We start from the raw sequence: 19008 nt of genomic DNA, 5'->3' as shown, positions 1-19008 counted from the left end.
ATTCGGAGCTGGGGTTTTGTAGTTCTGCCTCATTTAGTTCCTCACTGGGCTCTGAATTGGGATTGGGCCTTGTCATTGCTGGCTCTCTCCAATTTTGGTAAATTGGCAATCTTGGAGAACTCTGGGGAAGTTTTCTGTCCTTTCTGTCCATGTTCCAGTGTTTTTTCCTGGCTCTGGCTGGAGGAGCCACGTTCTGTACCCAGGCTTTCCCTTCCCTGTGCTGCTGGTGTCCAGTTAAGCTGGACTCTTCCCTTCATCACTGGTCATGTTTTCAGCGGCCTTTACATAAATTAAAATTTCAGGGTTTCTGCCCACTGTTTTTGTTAATGATTTCCCTGTCCTAATTAGTCCATCCCTGATGCTGGATTCTTTATTTCTGTTGAAATACCAAGAGCATCTGTGAATTCCATGGACAAAAATTGCCATTATTCCAGGTTTTACATGATTTTTCTCTGCTTATAGTTCACTTTGATAAATTTAAGATGATTTTTTTGGGAGCAGGTGGATCTGTATCCAGTCAGGACACTCCTACCATAGCCTGTTCCTGAGCAGTGTTGTTGATTAATTGTATCAGAGGAAAAACTCAGACATAAATATAATTTTACCATCCAATCTTTTCAACAGATTTATGTCTGAAAATGCAGGGGTTTAATTCAAATAGTGCCAGATGTTCTTATTATATTTCTGTGCTATTAATTCAGATTAGGGATTCTTCTGTGGGATTTTATTTTTATGTTTTTAATGTGAAAACCATTCCTTTGTCAATCTGGAATTTGCCACCCTCAAAGACTTATATAAGGAAAAGATGACAACTGCAAATTCTCAATCTCCTTTGGTTTTATTTTTATTTTAGCATTTTATTCTCCTATGAAGTGTCTTCTTATACAAATAAGTATTTTCAGTTTCTTTGGCAATTATTTTTTTTAATCACCCAAAGAGGAGTAAATGGCAGGAAAGGAATCCAGCATTCCTATGATAAACCTGTCCCACAATCTTTTCCATCATTTGATCAAAATCTGTTTAAAAGCTGGCTGGGCTTAGGCTCCTTTGTTGCTCTCTCCTGTTGGGATTTGCTGGAAGTGGGATAGATAATAATGTAGGTGGAGGCAGGCCCCTGACTTACAGAATAAATTCAAATATCATTTTAGGTGCATCCCCACTGTTTGATTTCTTCCTTGGCTCTTCCCCTCACTGACATTTGGGGTCTCCTTTTTGCTGCCCACAGCCCCAGACTGGGATTTCTCTGCGGTCAAACATGGAATTATGGTTTTAGGTTTTCCTGGGAGAAAATATTTGTGTAAAAACCCCCAGAACTGATCACCATCACCAGAAGTTTGTTGGGCTTTTCTCCAGATGTTTTGAGCCAGGAAGGTCCTGCAGGTGAATTTTACCCCAGCAGGGTCAGGGATGAGTGGGAGGAGTGGCCCCTGCCCCGTTTTAGCACCTCTCAGCCATTTTCCATATGAAATTCCGTCATGCTCAAAATTCTGGAAGGCAGCATTGCAGCTCAATGAGCTGCAGGCTCATGACCTGCTGGAATCCTGGGATCAAAGTTTTCCAGGGCTGCCAAGAGCCACATGCTCTGCTCCACAACATTCCCAGTGGCTGGCTCCAGCAGAAACTTGGACTCTCTTTATAAACTTCATGTTTCTCAAATTCTTTTCCTCAGTGTTCTCAAATTTTCACTTTGTTTCCTCTGTCAAGAACATTTGCTGTTCATCCCAAATAGCAGGAATAATTTAAAAAATACATTCTAAAGCTGAATTCAAGTGTTTGTTCTAATCTATTAATTGAGAAGCTGCATGTCCCTTGAAATGGAATATTTGGGAAGCCAACCATGGCTCTCCTGCCCATCGCACTCAGCACTTGTTTCCCGGAGCTGTGAGTGACAATCACAGGGGATTTTGACACAAAACCCACCAGATTTCAAGTTGGGAGTCTGTTTTGGTGTAGTTTTATTGAAATAACTATTTGTGATGGAATGCAGTGGATGAACTGCAAAGAAATACAAGTTAAGGGTTGTGCTGCATCTTCATAAATCAGCTGCCATTAAAAATTGAAGGATCTAATCCAATTTTTGTTTGAAATATTAAAAGCTGTAATTAATCACAGGGGTGTTGATGGTGTCCTGTGGAATCCCATCCTTTTCTGAGCTGGGATTCCAGTGTCTCACCAGACACTTTTGGCTGTGTGTAAAATTCATTGCTGGGGATGACCTCAGGTCATTTTCCAGTGTGCTTGTTAAGGAATTTTAGGGAATTCCTCTCCTGCTTTTACAGTTAGTGGGCTCCCTCACCAGCTGGCACTAGAAATACTTTTATTTTTCCTCCAACTCTCTTTGAATTCTTTTCCTTCTGTGTTATGCTTAAGACCATAAGGAAAGTACAAGGGTTTATTTTGCTTGACATCACTCTTGGTAGTGTTTCCTCCACCAACCATTTCACCATTTTGAAGTTTCCTGAGGCTCTTGCTGAATTTTTTCCCTTAATGGTGCCCTAAATCAATACTGACCTGGGGTAGCTGCTTGTTCTCACACGTTGCTCCCGGCTTGTTTGAGGCTCTAATTGTGGTTTTCAGCTGAAATCCCCTCTGTCCTTTTTTCTGCAAGTGCTGGCCCCATCCACCAGTTGGAGAGATGTTTTCTGGGGCCAAGCCAGTCACCTTTATTTCAGAATCCTCCTTTCACTCCTTGGTTAGGGCTTATTGATTGATGAAAAGGTGGCTGTGCCAAGTTCTCCCCTGGAGTAATTAACACCTGGGGCCAGGGCAAAGGGGAAGACGCCTCCAGAGCAGCTGCCCGGGCTGCTCCCAGTGGGAAACTGCTGAGTAAAGGAAGAATTTGAGTCTCCCCTCCCTTGTACCAACAAGGCACATCCCTAACTCCATGGGAGGAGCGGGAAAAGGTGTTTGGAGCTGCTCAGAGCAGTGGGATCAGTTGTGGAACTCTGTGTTTAGTGCTGGGAGTGACATCTGTGCAGCTGCTGTTGCTTCCCTCTCCTCCTCTGGAGCCTGCTTGGTGTTTGCTCTTCCATGGAGCTCTTGTGGGAGTGGTGCTGCTGGACACAAACATCCTAAAGCTGCCAGTGGAGCATCTTTCTCCAGTCCATGGTGCTGAACAGTGGTGGTTGTGTGGCCAGCAAGATGAGATCCAGGGTTTGTTTTTTGGGTTTTTTTTGTTAAATATCTCAACTGAATCGCTGCTGTAGGAATAGGAAATTGTGTTTTGGGGTGCCAGAGCACACCTGATGCATGAGGTGCACAAAGGCTTGGGCTGTTCACATGCAGATGTGAGCACAGGTGGTCTTTGACACCAAATGCTTTTCCTTCCCTGCTTGTCCAGCAAAATTTTACCAAACTCAACTAGTGCTGGTGAAAACTTACAGTTGTCGTGGAATGGAGAACCCACAAACCCAAATAAAGCTTCTCTGAAACTGAAGCTGGGCAAGTTGGTTCTGGATAAAAAGCAGATCTTCCCTTTCTCTCCTGCCTTTCCTCCTGTGATGTACTGAAGGTGCCAGAACAGATTGCAAGGATTAGTTCATGGCAAGAGGAAGAAATGGGAAGATAATTTATGATAAATTTCAAGATGTTTCTTGCTGCCACCAGGATTAGTGGTCAGGTCTGATGGGTAGGATCCATAGTGCAGCTATAGTAATAAATTCTGCCCATTAATTCTGGGTTTATGCAAACAGCAAAAATCTGAACTGACAATAATAGAACTCTGTACAACCAAAATCTGGATCCTAATTTAAATTGCATTTTAATGCAGCATCTCTCCTATTGGGAGGAGCAGTCTGGAAATTCTTGGAGTAGAAATGGAATTGTTCTGTCATTGTCAGCCTCTCCTTGTGGGTGTAGATGAGGGTGGTGAGGCCATGCAGAACAACTCCAGTTGGGGCATCCATGGCAAAGAGCTCTGCCTCATTAAAATCATGGAACCCTGGCATGGTTTGGGTTGGAAGGGATCTGAAATCCCACCCCCAGCTGTGGACAGGGACACCTCCCACTGTCCCAGGCTGCTCCAGCCCCAGTGTCCAACCTGGCCTTGGGCACTGCCAGGGATCCAGGGGCAGCCACAGATTCTCCTGTCTGTATTTTCCTATTTAAATTTCCCTTTTGCAGCCATTTAGGCTCTTGGGAAGAGTTTCCTAAGCTGCAAAACGCCACCAAAAATTCCCATCAGGTTTTGTTTTTAGTGCAGAGCAGAAACCTCCCAAACTTCTCCGACGCTTCCAGAAATAATCAACTTCTGAAGCCCGTGACAAATAGGGTTTGTGTATCAATTTAACTGTGGCAACGATTGAGTGGCTTCACATTTGGAGGGATGGCAAACACATTGGACACAGTGCAACATCACTGGCATGATTAGCATAGTGGGGCCACGGCCAACAATGTGCTCCTCCAGCCAACAGATGTGCAGCAATACCTTCAGGAGAGGGAAAAATCACCCCAGATAAGAGAGGGTGTGAAGAACTCGGCACATTAATCACGTTAAACCCCGTTCTGGAGCGGAGCTGTGTGTTTGTGCAGAGCGGGGTCACCCAGGAGCCAGGCAGGATTTGGGGTGGGATACTGGGAGAGGAGCTGGTGTGGGCTGCTCCCACCTCGTGGGGATGGGGTTTGGGGTCAGTCCTGAGGGTCTCCTTGGTAATTCCTCCCTCAATGACTCCGGGCTGGAAGTTCCTCTGGCTGCTGTGGAGTGGCTGGAGGAGGCAGGAGCTCTCTGGGGTGGGAATGTCCCGTGGAGGATCCAATGTCCCATGGGTGGGAATGTCCCCTGGAGTGCCCAGTGTCCCATGGGTGGGAATGTCCCCTGGAGTGCCCAGTGTCCAAGCAGGTGTGAGCTGATCCATCCTCTCTTGCAGACTCCTGCTGAACAGGCCAAGGCCAGGCTGCAGCTGGTTCTGGAGGCAGCTGGTGAGTAAATGACAACCTTCAAAACATTCCTTCATTTTTGTGCTGTCAGGTGGGATTTGATCCCTTTGTGTTTGGCAGATGCTGATCCTGTTCTCTGTAGCTCGCTTGAATTGCAGGTTAAGCTTAAATTGGTTTGCATCATCATTGGTACTTAGTAAAGCCCTTTAAGGAAATAAAAATAAGCCTTTTCCTACACTGAAACCTCATGTTTATCCTCTGGCTCTTGCTGCTACTGAGACATTATTCTGTGCTCTCAGAATTTTGTTTCTGTTTATTTTTCTGCAATTTTCTTAATTTTTCAGCGTTGTTTTAAGTCAGTACAAGTATATATTTTTCCCCCCCTTTGGAAAGCCTCTGTTTAGAGGGATCTCCTCACATTGCTGATGTACTTCTTTTTCCAAAATCCATCCAGCCTTTTGCATTGTCTCTCTTCCAATACATTCCTTGTTCTCCAGAACTTTTAATAAATCTTTGAAGCATGTAATTATGAAATGGATGTGACAGCCCTGACCTCAAAAGCACAATTTGTGTATTCTGCTGCCATCCATCACATCTCATTTTTTAATTTCACACCTGTGAGATGTACAAAAGATAACTGGGGGGTTGTATATCATCGTGACCTGGGCTCCAAAATTTTCCAAAGCTTATCAAAGGTCTGTGGCATTATTAAATTTAAATATCCACCATTGAGGGCTGGATCTTAGATTGAAGCTGCAGGTTGTTCATAAGGAACAGAAGAGATTTAATATCTTTGTGTCTCTTACAATCCAAAATAGAATCAAGTTCCTTCCTGGCTTTATTTAAGCCTTGGTCATCCCAGGCATTTATGGGATCATCCCCCACCTTGTTCCCCGAGCCCTGCGTTCAGTCAATTAAATTTAATTTTAATTTAATTGCTGTGAGAAGAGGTTCTCTGGAAATGTTGATAAATGTTGTTTCAATATATTTTTGTGTGTTTACTCCTTGCAAATTCAGCACGTTTTAGTCTTCAAACTTAAAAATAAATTTCTTCTGAGCCCTTACCCAGCAGCTTTCTGAGGAGCTGAGGCTCAGCAGGTTCACTGCTGTTGCTGCTGTGGTGATGTTGTGTTTGAATATAACTGAAATGAATTCTGTGCTTCAGTGGTGGTGGGTGGAGCTGTTGTTGGTGTGCACAGGGCTCCATCCCAAGCTCGGGGATGAGCTCATGGAATATCTGTGCACGTTATGGGGATGGCTCCAGCCCCACTGAGGGGGCATAGGAAGCTGTGCTGTGTTCCCAGTGGATTGTCCATGGATCTGGTGTTGAGCACATGCTGCTCCTCCCTGGCTGGGACAGACCAAGCAGGGGCTCCAAATCACCTGCAGGGCTTGTAGGGACACTGGGGACAGTCCCAGCCTGGTTCATCCCTGCTGACACCATGGAATGGTTTGGGCTGGAAGGACCTTAAATCCCATCCATCCCACCCCTGCCATGGCAGGGACACCTCCCGCTGTCCCAGCCCCAACCTGTGTCCTTGGGCACTGCCAGGGACCCAGGGGCAGCCCCAGCTGCTCTCCAATTCCCTGTTTGTATTTCCATGTCTAAATTTCCCTTGTGGAGATATGTAGGATCTTGAGAAAACCTGCTTTTAGAATTTAACCTAGATATTATTTTAGGAAAGAGCAGCTGCTGTGTCTGAAAGGCAGAAATCGGCAAGTAGTAAATCAGGCTCTTATTATTGAGATTTTTTTTTTTTCCTGGTGTGTTTGAAGATGGGAATTGTGACTCTGTCTCTCATTAGGAGAGCAGGTAAAACAAAAAATAGTCACCTGTGTCTGTGGGGGAGGAGGGCAAGATGGCCATTTTTATATTTAGGTTATACGGTGCTGAGCAGGTTTTTCTCCAAGTCCTGTATTCATGTTGACTTCATTAAATAATTTAATTTTTATTTTAAGTGTAGATTAATGTCAGTGTTTTGTTCTCGTTAAGCAGGGCAATATAGGAGGGTACTCAAACACTTTAATTCTCGAGACAAGTGAGTTTTGATTTATAAAACCCTTCTTTCCTCAGAAGTTGTCGGTCCCAGCTATAAATTCATATTTTCACGATTTATTGAATTGGATTTCTTAACGTTGAGGAGCCAGGGAGCCTTTTGAGGCTCCTCTGACAACCTCCCACAAGTCGCCGTGCCCGAGCAGATGTTAAGCAGGCAGTAGTTGAATGTTAATTTGGAGAGGGTGGGATGTTTAAGCCCATCTGAAGTACGTTCCATGTGGGCCTTCCAGACTGAGCCACAATGCTTTGTCTCTTGGGAGAATTTCCAAGCTAAACCTCTTTCTTTTCCTCGCTCTATATGGACTCTCTCAAGTCAGTATAAAGCAGATCATCCCTGGGCTAAAGCTCTCCAGCTTTTGTTAGCGGGCTCTGTAGGGCTGTAATTAGGCCTCCTGGCAGGCCCTGCCGGCCAGTTAATGGTCATATGGAGTTTTTCTGAGGCAGACTGGCTTTGTGTAAATCCTTGCTCGCCATCTCCTTCTGGGTCACTTCCTACCAGGCCGGGGCTTTGTGCCCTGCCCCACGGGCGGACGGGGAGCAGCGTCCCCTGACCAGCGCCGGCTCCGGGAGCGCCGCACAATCCACCCGGATAATCCCCAGTGTAAACAGAGGATTTAGCTCAGCTTCTGTCACTTACAGTTGCCAAACCACTTGGGTGTCTGTGATTCCTTTCCCAGACTTCATTACCGAGGGCCGGAGAGGATCCGAGCCGGGGGTTTGTGCCGAGCGTGGCTCCCGGCGCTGGTTTGCAGGGAGAGGTTGCAAATCTGAAATCCCAAGCTCAGAGCCTGGAAGCTGCTTAGTGCGTGCTGTACGTTATATGGCACCTGTGCTTTCTCATAAAGATTAAAATATGGATGGATATTCCCAAAATGTCAATAAATTCCCGTGGAATAGCACGTGGATGTCTCAAACTATCGATGCTGCCGCCGCTTCCAAAGGGCTCCGGGAGCTTTTCCATGGTGCTAAGCAGAAATTTCTTACTCTCCTTATAAAGGCGATGACAAAAGGCAATTGATCTGGATTTTCAAAGGTCTAGAGTTGAAATAAGTGACTGATGTATTTTTGGGATCTGCATTTCAATCTCTGGCTGAAAGAGCAGTCAAGAATAGGGCGTTTTGTGCAAAGAATTCGCCGGAGTTTATTTAAAGGGAACTTCGGGACCGAGGCGCTACATGTGAGGTGATGAAAATGGGGGAATACAAATCCCAAACATTTGCCATTTATCAGACCCAATTCTGGATATTGGATATTTAACTCATCATCTTTCAATTATGCTCTCAGATAGCTGCCTTTAATTTCGTACCCTGCATCTTTATTGTATTTTACATATTCCTCAAAGAGAAAATCATGGAATACGATGAGTGCTTCAGCCTTGACTGTGGTAAATACAAATGTTTTATAATTCTGACTCCTTTTTTCTTTTAATCTACCCATTCTACCAGGAGCATTTGAGGAGAAAAAGCCTGATTTGCACTCGCTGCCTGATAAATATAGGCAAATATTCTCTGCTTTTGGGTATCAAAATGGCTCATAACAGATGTGGCTGAAAGGACCACATACGTAGACTGTATGATTTTAGTCTGGTGGAACTAATAGGATCACTTGCTACTTTATAGATTCTTGCTTTTCTTTTACTTTAATAAAAACTGTTTAGTTAAATAGGTTGGCCTCTATTTTGCTCTTTTCTAGCTATGCAAAGCAGTCGGGTGGGCAGGTGGCAACAAGTATGAAAAATTTCCTTTTATTGGGGCTTCTTTTCAACTGCCAAATTTATCAAGTGTTTATGGATTTCTCGTTTTGATGATGGGTTTCTTTCAGTTTTCTTATTTGTGCTCTCTCCACTGAGAACTCACTGGCTTTAATTTAAATTTCTAATTATGCAATGAATTTTAGAAGGGTGGATAACATGTGCTGTTATATACACACAAAGGATGAAATAATACTTAAAATATTTTACTTGTTCTGTGGAAATTTAAAGCAGGCTTTAAAAATATTTCTTGCCCCAGAAACTGCAAGAATTTGAACTTTTAACAAGCATAAAAGTTCTGAATATTGAAAAAAAGAGTAATTCAGTTGCTGTGTAGGTTTGATTTAATATAAAATTCTAATTTTTATCAATTTCAGATATTTGTTTTGAATAATGGCAGTTGACACTTTAAATAATTGAATTTTACTTCTATTTATATAAAAATCTTTATTTGGAGAGCAAAGGAATCTTTCTTGAATCATGTTTTCTTTTTTGAATCATCAAATTCTTCCTTGAATCATGTTTTCCCTTTGTGACACGTGTGGATGGAGGTGCTACAGAGGGTTTGGAGGGTGTTTTGTGGAGCATTTTCTGAACCCCCAGCAAGGAGAGGAGTTTTCATCCCTCGTGAATTTTCATCACCACTCTGGGAAGGTTGATCTGGTCCCTGTGTCAAAGGAAAATAAACTGGAATTACCTTGGGAAGAGCCTCAGCAGTGATGGCTCAAACAGCTTCTCTTTGTGTCCTGCTCTAGGGCCGTGTGAGATTCCAGAGCTGTGGAATGGTTTGGGATGGAAGGACCTTAAATCCCACCCAGTGTCACCCAGCCATGGCAGGGACACCTCCCACTGTCCCAGGGTGTCCCAGCCTGGCCTTGGGCACTGCCAGGGATCCGGGGGCAGCCCCAGCTGCTCTGGCAATCCCAGCCCAGCCAGGAATTCCCAGTTCCCAATCTCCCATCCCTCCCTGCCCTCAGCAGTGGGAGCCATTCCCTGTGTCCTGTCCCTCCATCCCTTGTCCCCAGTCCCTCCCCAGCTCTCCAGGAGCCCCTTCAGGCCCTGAGCTCTCCCTGGATCCTTCTCCTCTCCTGGCTCCATAGGGGAGATTTATCCTGCTCTGGGACACCAGCTAATTTAGGAAATCCAGCTAATTATGGAGTTAATGAACCCAGTTTTTAGGTCAGCTGCTGATTCCTACTCAGCAGATTTTGGTGTCAAAACCCATTTCAGTGACAGCATCAGGAGAAAGAGCACTTGGAAAAGCTGTGAGCGATAGAAGAATTAAACAATTAGTTTAAAAATCAAGAAGGTGTGCATTAGAAGAAGCGGCTACTTTTTATATTTTGTGTTTGATGGGAATTTCAGGTGCTTTAAGGCTGAATTTCAGAAAATTCAGGGAGTTTTTGAGCTCACCTGGGTGCTCCACACCAATGAGCTTCACGGCCAAGCTGGACAGAGACACATTTCTTCTGCCACTCCTTGCCCCTGAGCTCTTGGCAGAGCTTCATAATCTCATTAGAGTTCTAAAAAAAAGTGAGAATTTCTGCACACAAAGTGACAACTGTAGGAAAAAGAATCTTTCTCCAATTAATTGATTTTTTAAACATATTAATGGGGTTGTCTTTACAAAATTTGTGATTGCTGAATTGCAGCTGGTTTGGGGTGAGCAAAATAAACACTTGCTAATAATAATTAATTAAATAATTTAAATTAATTTGCAGGATTGCTGAAAAAATACAGGATTTTAATTGAGTGTAGATAGAGAATGTGTTTGAAGTTAAATAATTCACTTTTGCAATGTATAATATCATTCTGTTGGTGTCTAAAAGCTTTTCACTTCAGGGGCCTCTTTTAGGTTCTTACAAGAGACTAAAAAAAATTGCTTTGAACCATTTTTGTAGAATATCAATTTGTTTTTAGAGTAAGAAACCAGTGAGGAGTTGTAGGGATGCCATAATATAAACCAGAGCCTGTAAGTAGAATTTAGAGGAACTTTATTAGTTAATGAACATTTATTGCCTTCAGAAATCATTCTAAAGCTTTTAGAATTTCTATTTTTTGTTAGATTTTTATCCAAGGGTGTTTTTTTTTTTTTTGTGGCACCAAAATTATCTCAGGCTTACATGGTGCCTAATGGGTCTCTGTAATATTGCAGCATATGGGATCCAGGATTTTGATGCAAATCTCTGTGCTAATTATGTGCAGATGAATCTTGCAGGCCTGCTATTGATCTGCAGTCAAAGACAATTTTTCAGTTAGCTGAAGTTTTATATCAATTCATATTTAGCAACTTTGCTGTAATTTAATTATCCACTGGTTTGACTGTGCAAACCATATGTGGTCGTGGGGCTCGTTTGTTTTTAGAAGGTCTTTTGGGAAATGTTATTTCTTAATATTGATGGGCAAATATTTAGTTCTGGTGTTTTACATGGGCTGTCACAGCTGCCCTCTGTGGGCTCTGCTCATCCAGGCATTCCTGGGAATGGGGGTCCTGGAGCTTTGTGCTGGCAGTTTCCCTTGGAACACCTTTGGGTGTTTAGATTTTCTACAAGTGAAAGTGGAGAGTGTTTTTATCCATGGATATAAATTCCAGTGGTGGATTTTATAGCCTGAATGCCCAGGAAAGGGTTTTAAATTGCCCCATCTGCTGTGGCTGGTGCTGTTCTGGTGTTGGGGGCCTCCCTAATTTCCACATGGGAAGTGTGCTGGAATCATCTTGCTGAAAGGAACCTATGGATTAGATTAAATCAAATTAATTACAAATCCCAGTGAGGGTGGGGAGGCCCAGGCTGCCCAGAGAGGCTGTGGCTGCCCCTGGATCCCTGGAAGTGTCCAAGGCCAGGTTGGACATCGGGGTTTGAGCCGCCTGGGACAGTGGGAGGTGTCCCTGCCATGGCAGGGGTGGCACTGGGCGGACTTAAAGGTCCCTTCCAACCCAAATAATTTCATCGTTTTCTTAAAGGGTTTCACAGGAAGTAGAAATAAATCCCTGCTGGTTTTGTGCTTTTCCCATCCATCCTTTCAGGAAAAGCTGGAATGCCAGCACAGGAGTTCAGCACTCATCCAGCACCTTGCTGTGTGCCTGCATCATCTCCTTGTAACTCCTAGATATTAATTTTCTCAGGGACGGTATTTAATATGGGTAATAACCCCCTTGTTTTAGTTATTGAAAGCCCATTTATCACAACTTTATTAAACATGGAGAACTAAGTGTGCCATTTTGGCCAAGTGCTTTCGCTCGCTCGTGTTCTCTTTGTTGCCCCAAATGAATGAAATTAGAACAAACAATCTCCGAGTCATTTGTAATCAAGCACTGATTAATGGACTTTGGTTTCACAGCCATTATTCATTCAAGAACACCTGATATCTTTCCCATAAACAAATCGTGTTTGTCCAAATTAAGAAATTAAATGAAGCATTTGATGAGTTTATGATTGACCCTTCCAACTCGGAGCCCATTAGTCAACGTCGTTATCATGCAAAAGCGCCTGACTAATGTGCTGCCTGAATGTGCTGTGTGGATTTATTATGATTTCTGATTAATGCCTGCTGCAAGCCAGACCACGGGATTGTAATAATTCCTTGATTTCCATTTGAGCAGCGCTGAAGATTTTCATCTGTGATGAAATGCATTTGTGTCCCATTAGATTTAGGGATGATTATGAGGTGTCGGCCGAATAAATCTTGGCGTGGAGCAGAGGGTGCTTGGCAGGGGCTCTTCAGGCCTGGTGGGCTTTTTGCAAGGCTGCTGCCTGTCATGAGCAGGGATTTTGGGGTGGTTTAATGGCAGTTTTCATACTTAGGCTTTTGCAAATGTGGGGGGTCATGGAAGATGATAGAAGCAAGATCCCCAACATATTTGTATTTGTGAAACATTTCTCCTCGTACCTAGGAGGCTGATAAGAAAATTTTCTTTTATTTTCTTTTTCTTGTTTATGCAGCTTTATTCTATGAATATTTCATATCAGTATTTTCTTGGGGGTGTTTGGTAACTTTAGTAACTTGGACAGGATTTTATGCAGCGTTTTCTGCTGAAATAACTTTTTCAGCAGCATTTTCTGCTCTTGAAAAGCAGATGTCAGGCTGCTGTAATAGTAGGTTTTACCACTCCTCCAAACGTGAAGCAAGACAAGTTCACACTGAGTTAAATCTGCATTAGGTGGTTTGAGCCCTGTTGCCACAAGCCCATGAAAGAATCCATTGGAAAGGGCAGAACAGCGTGGTCAGTAAAAGGCAACAGTAATGGAAACTCATGTCCTTTGCCAGTCTCTCATATTGATCACCCCAGCAAGGAAAAAAGTGTTTCAAAACACAGCTTATGTGAAAAATCAAATTAGGTGCCTTTCTTGCAGATCCTCCCTTTAATTCCAGTTCTGTTTCTCTTCTCTGTGGCTGCGCTGTGATTTGTTTTTGAAGATTTCTGAGCGGCTTTGTTTAAGCCATTGTGTATCCCCTTATGTTCTTAAAATACCCACTGAAACTATTTAATCAGTAGTTTCTTAAAGGGTTTGAGCATTTTGTGCTGCTGATCTGAAGGCCTTGGAGAGTTTTCTCTGAGAAATGTGAATGATTTTATAGTGAGGAGTCCCTTTGAGCAAGAGGAAATGGTGGTTCCATTGGACAGGGCTTGGAGCAGCCTGGGACAGTGGGAGGGGTCCCTGCCCCTGGAGGGGATGGGGCTGGATGGGCTTTGAGGTCCCTCCAACCCAAACCATCCTGGGGTTCTCACCCTCTGCAGCTCTGCCTTTGCCTCCTGTGCATTCCTAACTTGCAGCAGCTCTGGGTTTGTGTCTGGTCTGAAGTTTGGCAAAGAAAAGGGGGAAAGGAGAGAAGTTGTGGAAGAGTCCACGGAATTCCAGACTGGTTTGGGGTGGAAGGGACCTTAACGCCCATCTTGTTCCCCCCTTTCCCTGGGGCTGGGGCACTCTGTGCCAGGCTAGTCAGAAATACATTCTTTTAAATCAATCTCAATATTACCGTTTGGCCTGTTTTCCCAGGTTTCCCTACAGCAGGGACTGAGTTCTAAAAGTTCATTTTCCAGCCTTATTCTCGATATTTTTGTGCCTTTCTCAGCACGGCCGTCCCCGTTGGCGCTGGCCCTGCCTCTCTCCCTTTCAGCTGGCCATTATTGACATTTTATTCCCAGGCTCAGCAGATAAACGTCCACATTCAGCTGGTGGAGGTGATTATGTGGGGCTGCCACCAAAGAAACCCTAAAGCATCCTATTAGCAGGGCCTGAGCCTGGGAATAAAGGCCCCAATTAGGGAGCGCTGGCGAGGCCCTCCCGTGACATTAATGGTGTCTTTATAACCTTTTCCACTTCTGCTGCCTCTGACAGAGCGCCACAATCACAGCCAGGCTTTGCCCTTGGCAAGTGAAACCTCATTTGGAGAGGATAATAAGTATTTACTATTTAGATGGCTGGCAATAAGATTTCTCTGAATGAGATTTTACGGAGGAAACGCAAACTGATTCAATTACTTCCTTTAATGGACTGGGGAGACCTGAGATAACAGTTTGTGGGAGCTCCAAGTCTCATGTTTAGCTTTTTTCTTCCCTTTTTATTTATTTTTTTATTTTATTTTTTTGTGTGTGTGTGAAAATACAAGCTGATTCTTTTCCCAAGCAGAAATTGTATCATGGGATCATGAAGGTTGGAAAATATCCAGCATTGCCACATTCACCATTTTCACTGGAAAACTTAATCCAACTTTTCCCTGCACGTCCCACAATATTTTTCTCATCTCAAAAGTGGATAAAAATCTCAAATACTGACAGTGTTACAGCAGCAAAGAGTGCTGGGAATCCCTAAATATTCTTACGGAGAATTCCTGTCCTCTGGCCTTAGGGTGGAATGGGGATGTCAGTTGTGTCTTAAAAATAGATATTTCTTGTAAAACCATGGAGCATCCACTCCTTCTCAAAGCACTGGAGAACACAGCTGCTTTAACAGCTGGGTGTGTGCCAGCAGAAGGGATTTCCCAGGTGATGTGGAATATTGATGGGATTTAGGAAAACCTCCTTTTAAGGACAGGTATGAGAATCAGTTACTGAAAGTTTTTGGGTTTCTTGTATTTCTAAGCAAAAAAGCAGCTTGTGAAACTGATCTGCAAACATTTCTTTATTTTCTACTGTATCCTAAACCCAGCTGTATATTAAATAAGTAAAATCACCCTGATCCATGTTTTTAAGAGTACTTCATTTTTCTGGATCCAGAATGGATCTACAAGAGAGCCAAATGCAAATTTTGGAAATCCCTGAATGTGTGTCCGTACCAGACCACCAATTCCATCGTTTTCATTCATTTGGAGAATTCCATGTTGTTGCTGGGATAAAATTAATTGCAATTGAATGAATTTAAATGTTTACAGAAACATTAAAATGTTTCTGTACATGCATATCTCACAATTTACCAATTTCACTCATTTACCCCTTTTATCCCCTGGCATCAGTGTGGATTTTTCTCTCTTTTTTTGGGAATTTTTAATAATTTCAGGAAATCTGTGTTTGTGGCATTAGGGAGCACCAGGGACAGCACCAAACTTGGTTAGTGCAGCTCTGGAAGAAGACACAGGATAATATTTCCTTCCCTTTTTTAACCATCAGTCACTGTACGGATCTGCCGTACAAATTCATAACCTCCTCTGTATTTGATTTTAAAAAAATAAACCCAACCAACTTTTGCTTTCCCCAGTTCAATAACTCCCTAGAAATGTGCTTTTATACAGTGTAACTCATACAATCCTGCACGGGCTTATAAATTGAAATCCCGCTTTTTTCGGACGTTCCTGCCTGGATGACTGATGGCTGTGTGTATTTGCCATAAAATTTTAATTATGACAGAGTTATGAATCACTGCTCTCGCTGGTTAAAGTGTTAAAAAATGATGGGTTTGTTGTTTATTAAACTTGGGAGCGTGGAGGAAGAAAATGGAAAAGGTTTGGAGTTGTGTGGGCTGGATCCCGAGCTCGGGGGTTTCCTTGGGAGCAGCCCTGGAGCTGATTTGGGATGTGCCCTTCCCTCCCTGGGCTCTGCTGCTGCCCAGGGTGACAAATGCCGTGAATTTTATTGCTTTAAGCATCCCGTGGGTGTCCTGGGTGGGGTTTGTGTCATGCCATCCCTCGGGATCAGGGCTTTGGCTGTGCTGCAGGAATGGCAGAGCAGCCCTCTCCTTCCCCTTGTGAGCGTGGGGTTAAACCAAGGTGCTCACTCAGAAACACCAAAGATTGAAAAATATCAAGGGGCTAGAACCAGAGCTGGGCAGGATTTTCAGTGTCAGGTGTTTTTTATTGAAAGTGTCAGGTTTTGTTCCCACTATCAGTGTGTCTCAACACAAATTCCCTTAGAACATCCCAGCTCTCAATATTTCCCAATTTTCCCAAAGTTTAGGCAGCCAGCGTGTGCAGCAGCACCTGGTGTATTTGGCACGTGAGGGGTTGCTTTAAGGACCCCACTTTGACTTTTTCTGCCTTTAAAATCAGCTTCCTTTGGTTTCCTCTTTGGCCTGGCTGGCAGGGCAGGGCTTTTCCACACAGCCAGAGGAACAGCTGGGAGTGGTTGCAGGGCTTTGCTCCCTGGGGATGGTCCAGGCTGGGCTGTGCTGCACAACAGGTTTGGTGCCATTTGGGCAGAGCAGGGAGAGCCCCTGGGGGAGCTGGGGATGAAGGGGGGACTGGGGCAGCGGGGCCCAGCTGTGCTGCCCACTCCTGCCACAGGCTGGGCTAGGGCTAAATCACGTTTAAAGGACAAAGCTGGGGGATTAGAAAGTCCTTTATGGTTTGATCCATGTGGAACAGCCCTGTTACACTGTAAACTAAGGGAAAAAAAAATCCAAAATTTAAAATGCTTGTCATTTGTATTGCAATTTCAGGAATAGCATCTCATTTTTCTTTCTCATGGACATGAAATGTTGTTTGACAGTACATTCTATTTGGAATTACTCATATTTAAATGATTTAGTCACCTGCTATGCAAAGAAACTTTGAACAACAACATAATTCTTGCAAGTTGGACTGGATGGCCTTGAAGGTCTTTTCCAACCTTAATGATTCTATTGGTTTATTTTTAGTAAATTAAGTTTAAAATCAAAGCTCAGCTTCATTATTCATTTCAACTTACTTAATGTTTTTGTTAGTCTCAGTGAAAATAATGGATGTGTGTGTTGATGATATTTTTTGAATTGATTCAACTGGTACCAAAGTAGTGAATGTTACTGTAACAAAGGAAAATACCAAAATATTAAATACTAAAAAAAAATGCAGTTTGCTGGTGTAAGGAATCAATGGCACTTGGAGGAAACCCATCCTAAAGCTGGGGTAGGATTAAAACCATTAACCTCACCTGCCTGGGCTCCCTCCCTCCCTCTGTGCTCAGAATTTTCCATCAGAAAGGAGGGTTAGGGATCAATATGGAGATCTGTTGATAATGTTCTATTAATTAGAGTAATCAAACTCGTGCTTGGAGCATGCCAGCTGCTGGGCAGAGGGAGCAGAGCTGCCTGTGCTGTCCATGGCTCTGAGCTGGACAATTCCCAGCTGGAGCTGCTGCTCTGCCTCCCTTGGACCTTGGGCTGGGGGCAGCAGAGTCTCCCAGCACTGAAAAAGAGGTGATTAAAAAATAAATCAATAAATTATAGAATCCCTGAATGGTTTGGGTTGGATGGGACCTTGGAGACCATCCAGTTCAACCCTCTGCCACCTTCTGATGGACACCCCCTCTCTGGCAGTGCCCAGGGCCAGGTTGGACAGGGCTGGGAGCAGCCTGGGACAGTGGCAGGGGTCCCTGCCATGGCAGGGGTGGCACTGGGTGGGATTTAAGGGCCCTCCCAACCCAGACCATTCCATGTTCTATTCTTGGGCGCTTGAGCAGTGCAATTAAAAGTGTGATTAACACAATCATCTTCATCAAAAAGCACAAATTCCATATGAAGTGTACCCAGACATCCTGTGGGTGCACGTGCAAGTTCAGAGCCAGGTTCCTTCTGATGGATGAAGGATGGGGCCTCAGTGGTGCTCTGCTGCCAGTCCCACACAGGTATGTGCATTCCCTTTCCTCATGGTCAAAACCCTTGAACACCCAATGATGTTTTAATATTTCAAATTATTTCTGTTCTCTAAGAATGAGAGAAATGCTCTCCCGAAGTACCTGGCACAGAGCTCTTCATCTGAAGTTAAAGCTGGCTGGAAATGAAACCTAATTGGAGAAAGTTTATGGAAGTTCTGGTGTTGAATAAGGCTGCTTATTTATTACTTTGCTACAGCTTTATACAAATATATGGATGCACATGTGTCTGAGGGAAAATTATGCTGCCCAGACTTATGAGAGCCAGTTGGAATCTCTCAAGGTTGCAGATGAGCAGTGGAAATGCATGTGTATATTATCAGCTCCGTGCCCTTGGCGGTGACTTCCTCCCTGATGACAAATCTTCCTTCACTCCTCTCCTGGAAATCAGTGCTTTGGTGGTTTTCTGTCTTGGATTTGTCTGTTTTCCCACTTGCTCTAATGGGCTCTACTCGAACTTTTAGAAACAAGCGTTTATTTGAAATACATTAAGCCACGCAGTACTTCAGAAAAAATGCGTGCTACCCCAAATTCCTTCCTGAATTATTTAAGCACTGCTGCAGCAAACTGTTTACTCAGGGATGTTCAGCCTGGTGTGTAGTAGGGGTGTAGTTTTCTTTTAATGCAGTTATTGAATTCCAACCCACAGAGCCTCTGGCGGGGTTCCAGGAGCGCTCTGCTGCGCCGAGTGAAGATAAATTGTTTGTTTTCAGCAGCATTTCTTCATCTTCATCACTTAATCTGCAATGAAATTTTACAGCCAGCCACTGAATATTTAAGCAATATATTTACCTCTTTTATCCTGGGGGAGTATTTAATGAGGCTGAGTACAGTAGATGGTTATAGGAGTTCAGGGTGCAGGCTGGCAGCGGGGAGTTTCCATCCCTTTCTCCGCCGGGATGTTCCCAAGGCTGTGACCGAGTGTGTGCTGGCATTGCCTGCGAGTCCTCCCCACAAATCTTCCCTGGACACACGCTCCCCCTTTTGGTGCCACATGTCAGGTTCTTGTGGCTGCCTGCCTCGTGATTCCACACTTCCAGCTCGCTCAATCCTGGGACTTGGCTGCGCCTCCACCCCGAAGTTTTCCAACTCCAAGTTTTCCTTTCCTGATTTTCCAGTGCCCTGTTCAGTATCTTTGTGAGTTAACACTCCTTGCTGCTAATATTCTTTTTCTTTAACCGTGTCTGGGTGTTTATGCATTTACAGGGTTTTTTAAAAAACTTTTTAAAGTGCTTTTTTGATATTTTTTGTGCTTTGCTGCTT

General features: G+C 43.8%; 1 protein-coding gene across 3 annotated transcripts in view; it reads left to right on the top strand.

Moving 5' to 3' along the window:
• RSRC1 (arginine and serine rich coiled-coil 1) overlaps nucleotides 1-19008 on the top strand; it is a 95759-nt gene that overhangs the window by 52289 nt on the left and 24462 nt on the right. For all 3 annotated transcript variants that reach the window (XM_084212394.1, XM_084212395.1, XM_084212393.1), the window contains one exon: nucleotides 4866-4917. In XM_084212394.1, the coding sequence (XP_084068520.1) occupies nucleotides 4866-4917 (52 nt within the window). The remainder of the gene's footprint in view (nucleotides 1-4865; nucleotides 4918-19008) is intronic.

The sequence above is a fragment of the Fringilla coelebs genome, assembly GCF_963513975.1.
Source record: "Fringilla coelebs genome assembly, chromosome: 10".
NCBI lineage: Eukaryota > Metazoa > Chordata > Aves > Passeriformes > Fringillidae > Fringilla > Fringilla coelebs.
Note: the sequence above shows the minus strand (reverse complement) of the source record. Positions and strands in the feature narration are given on the sequence as shown.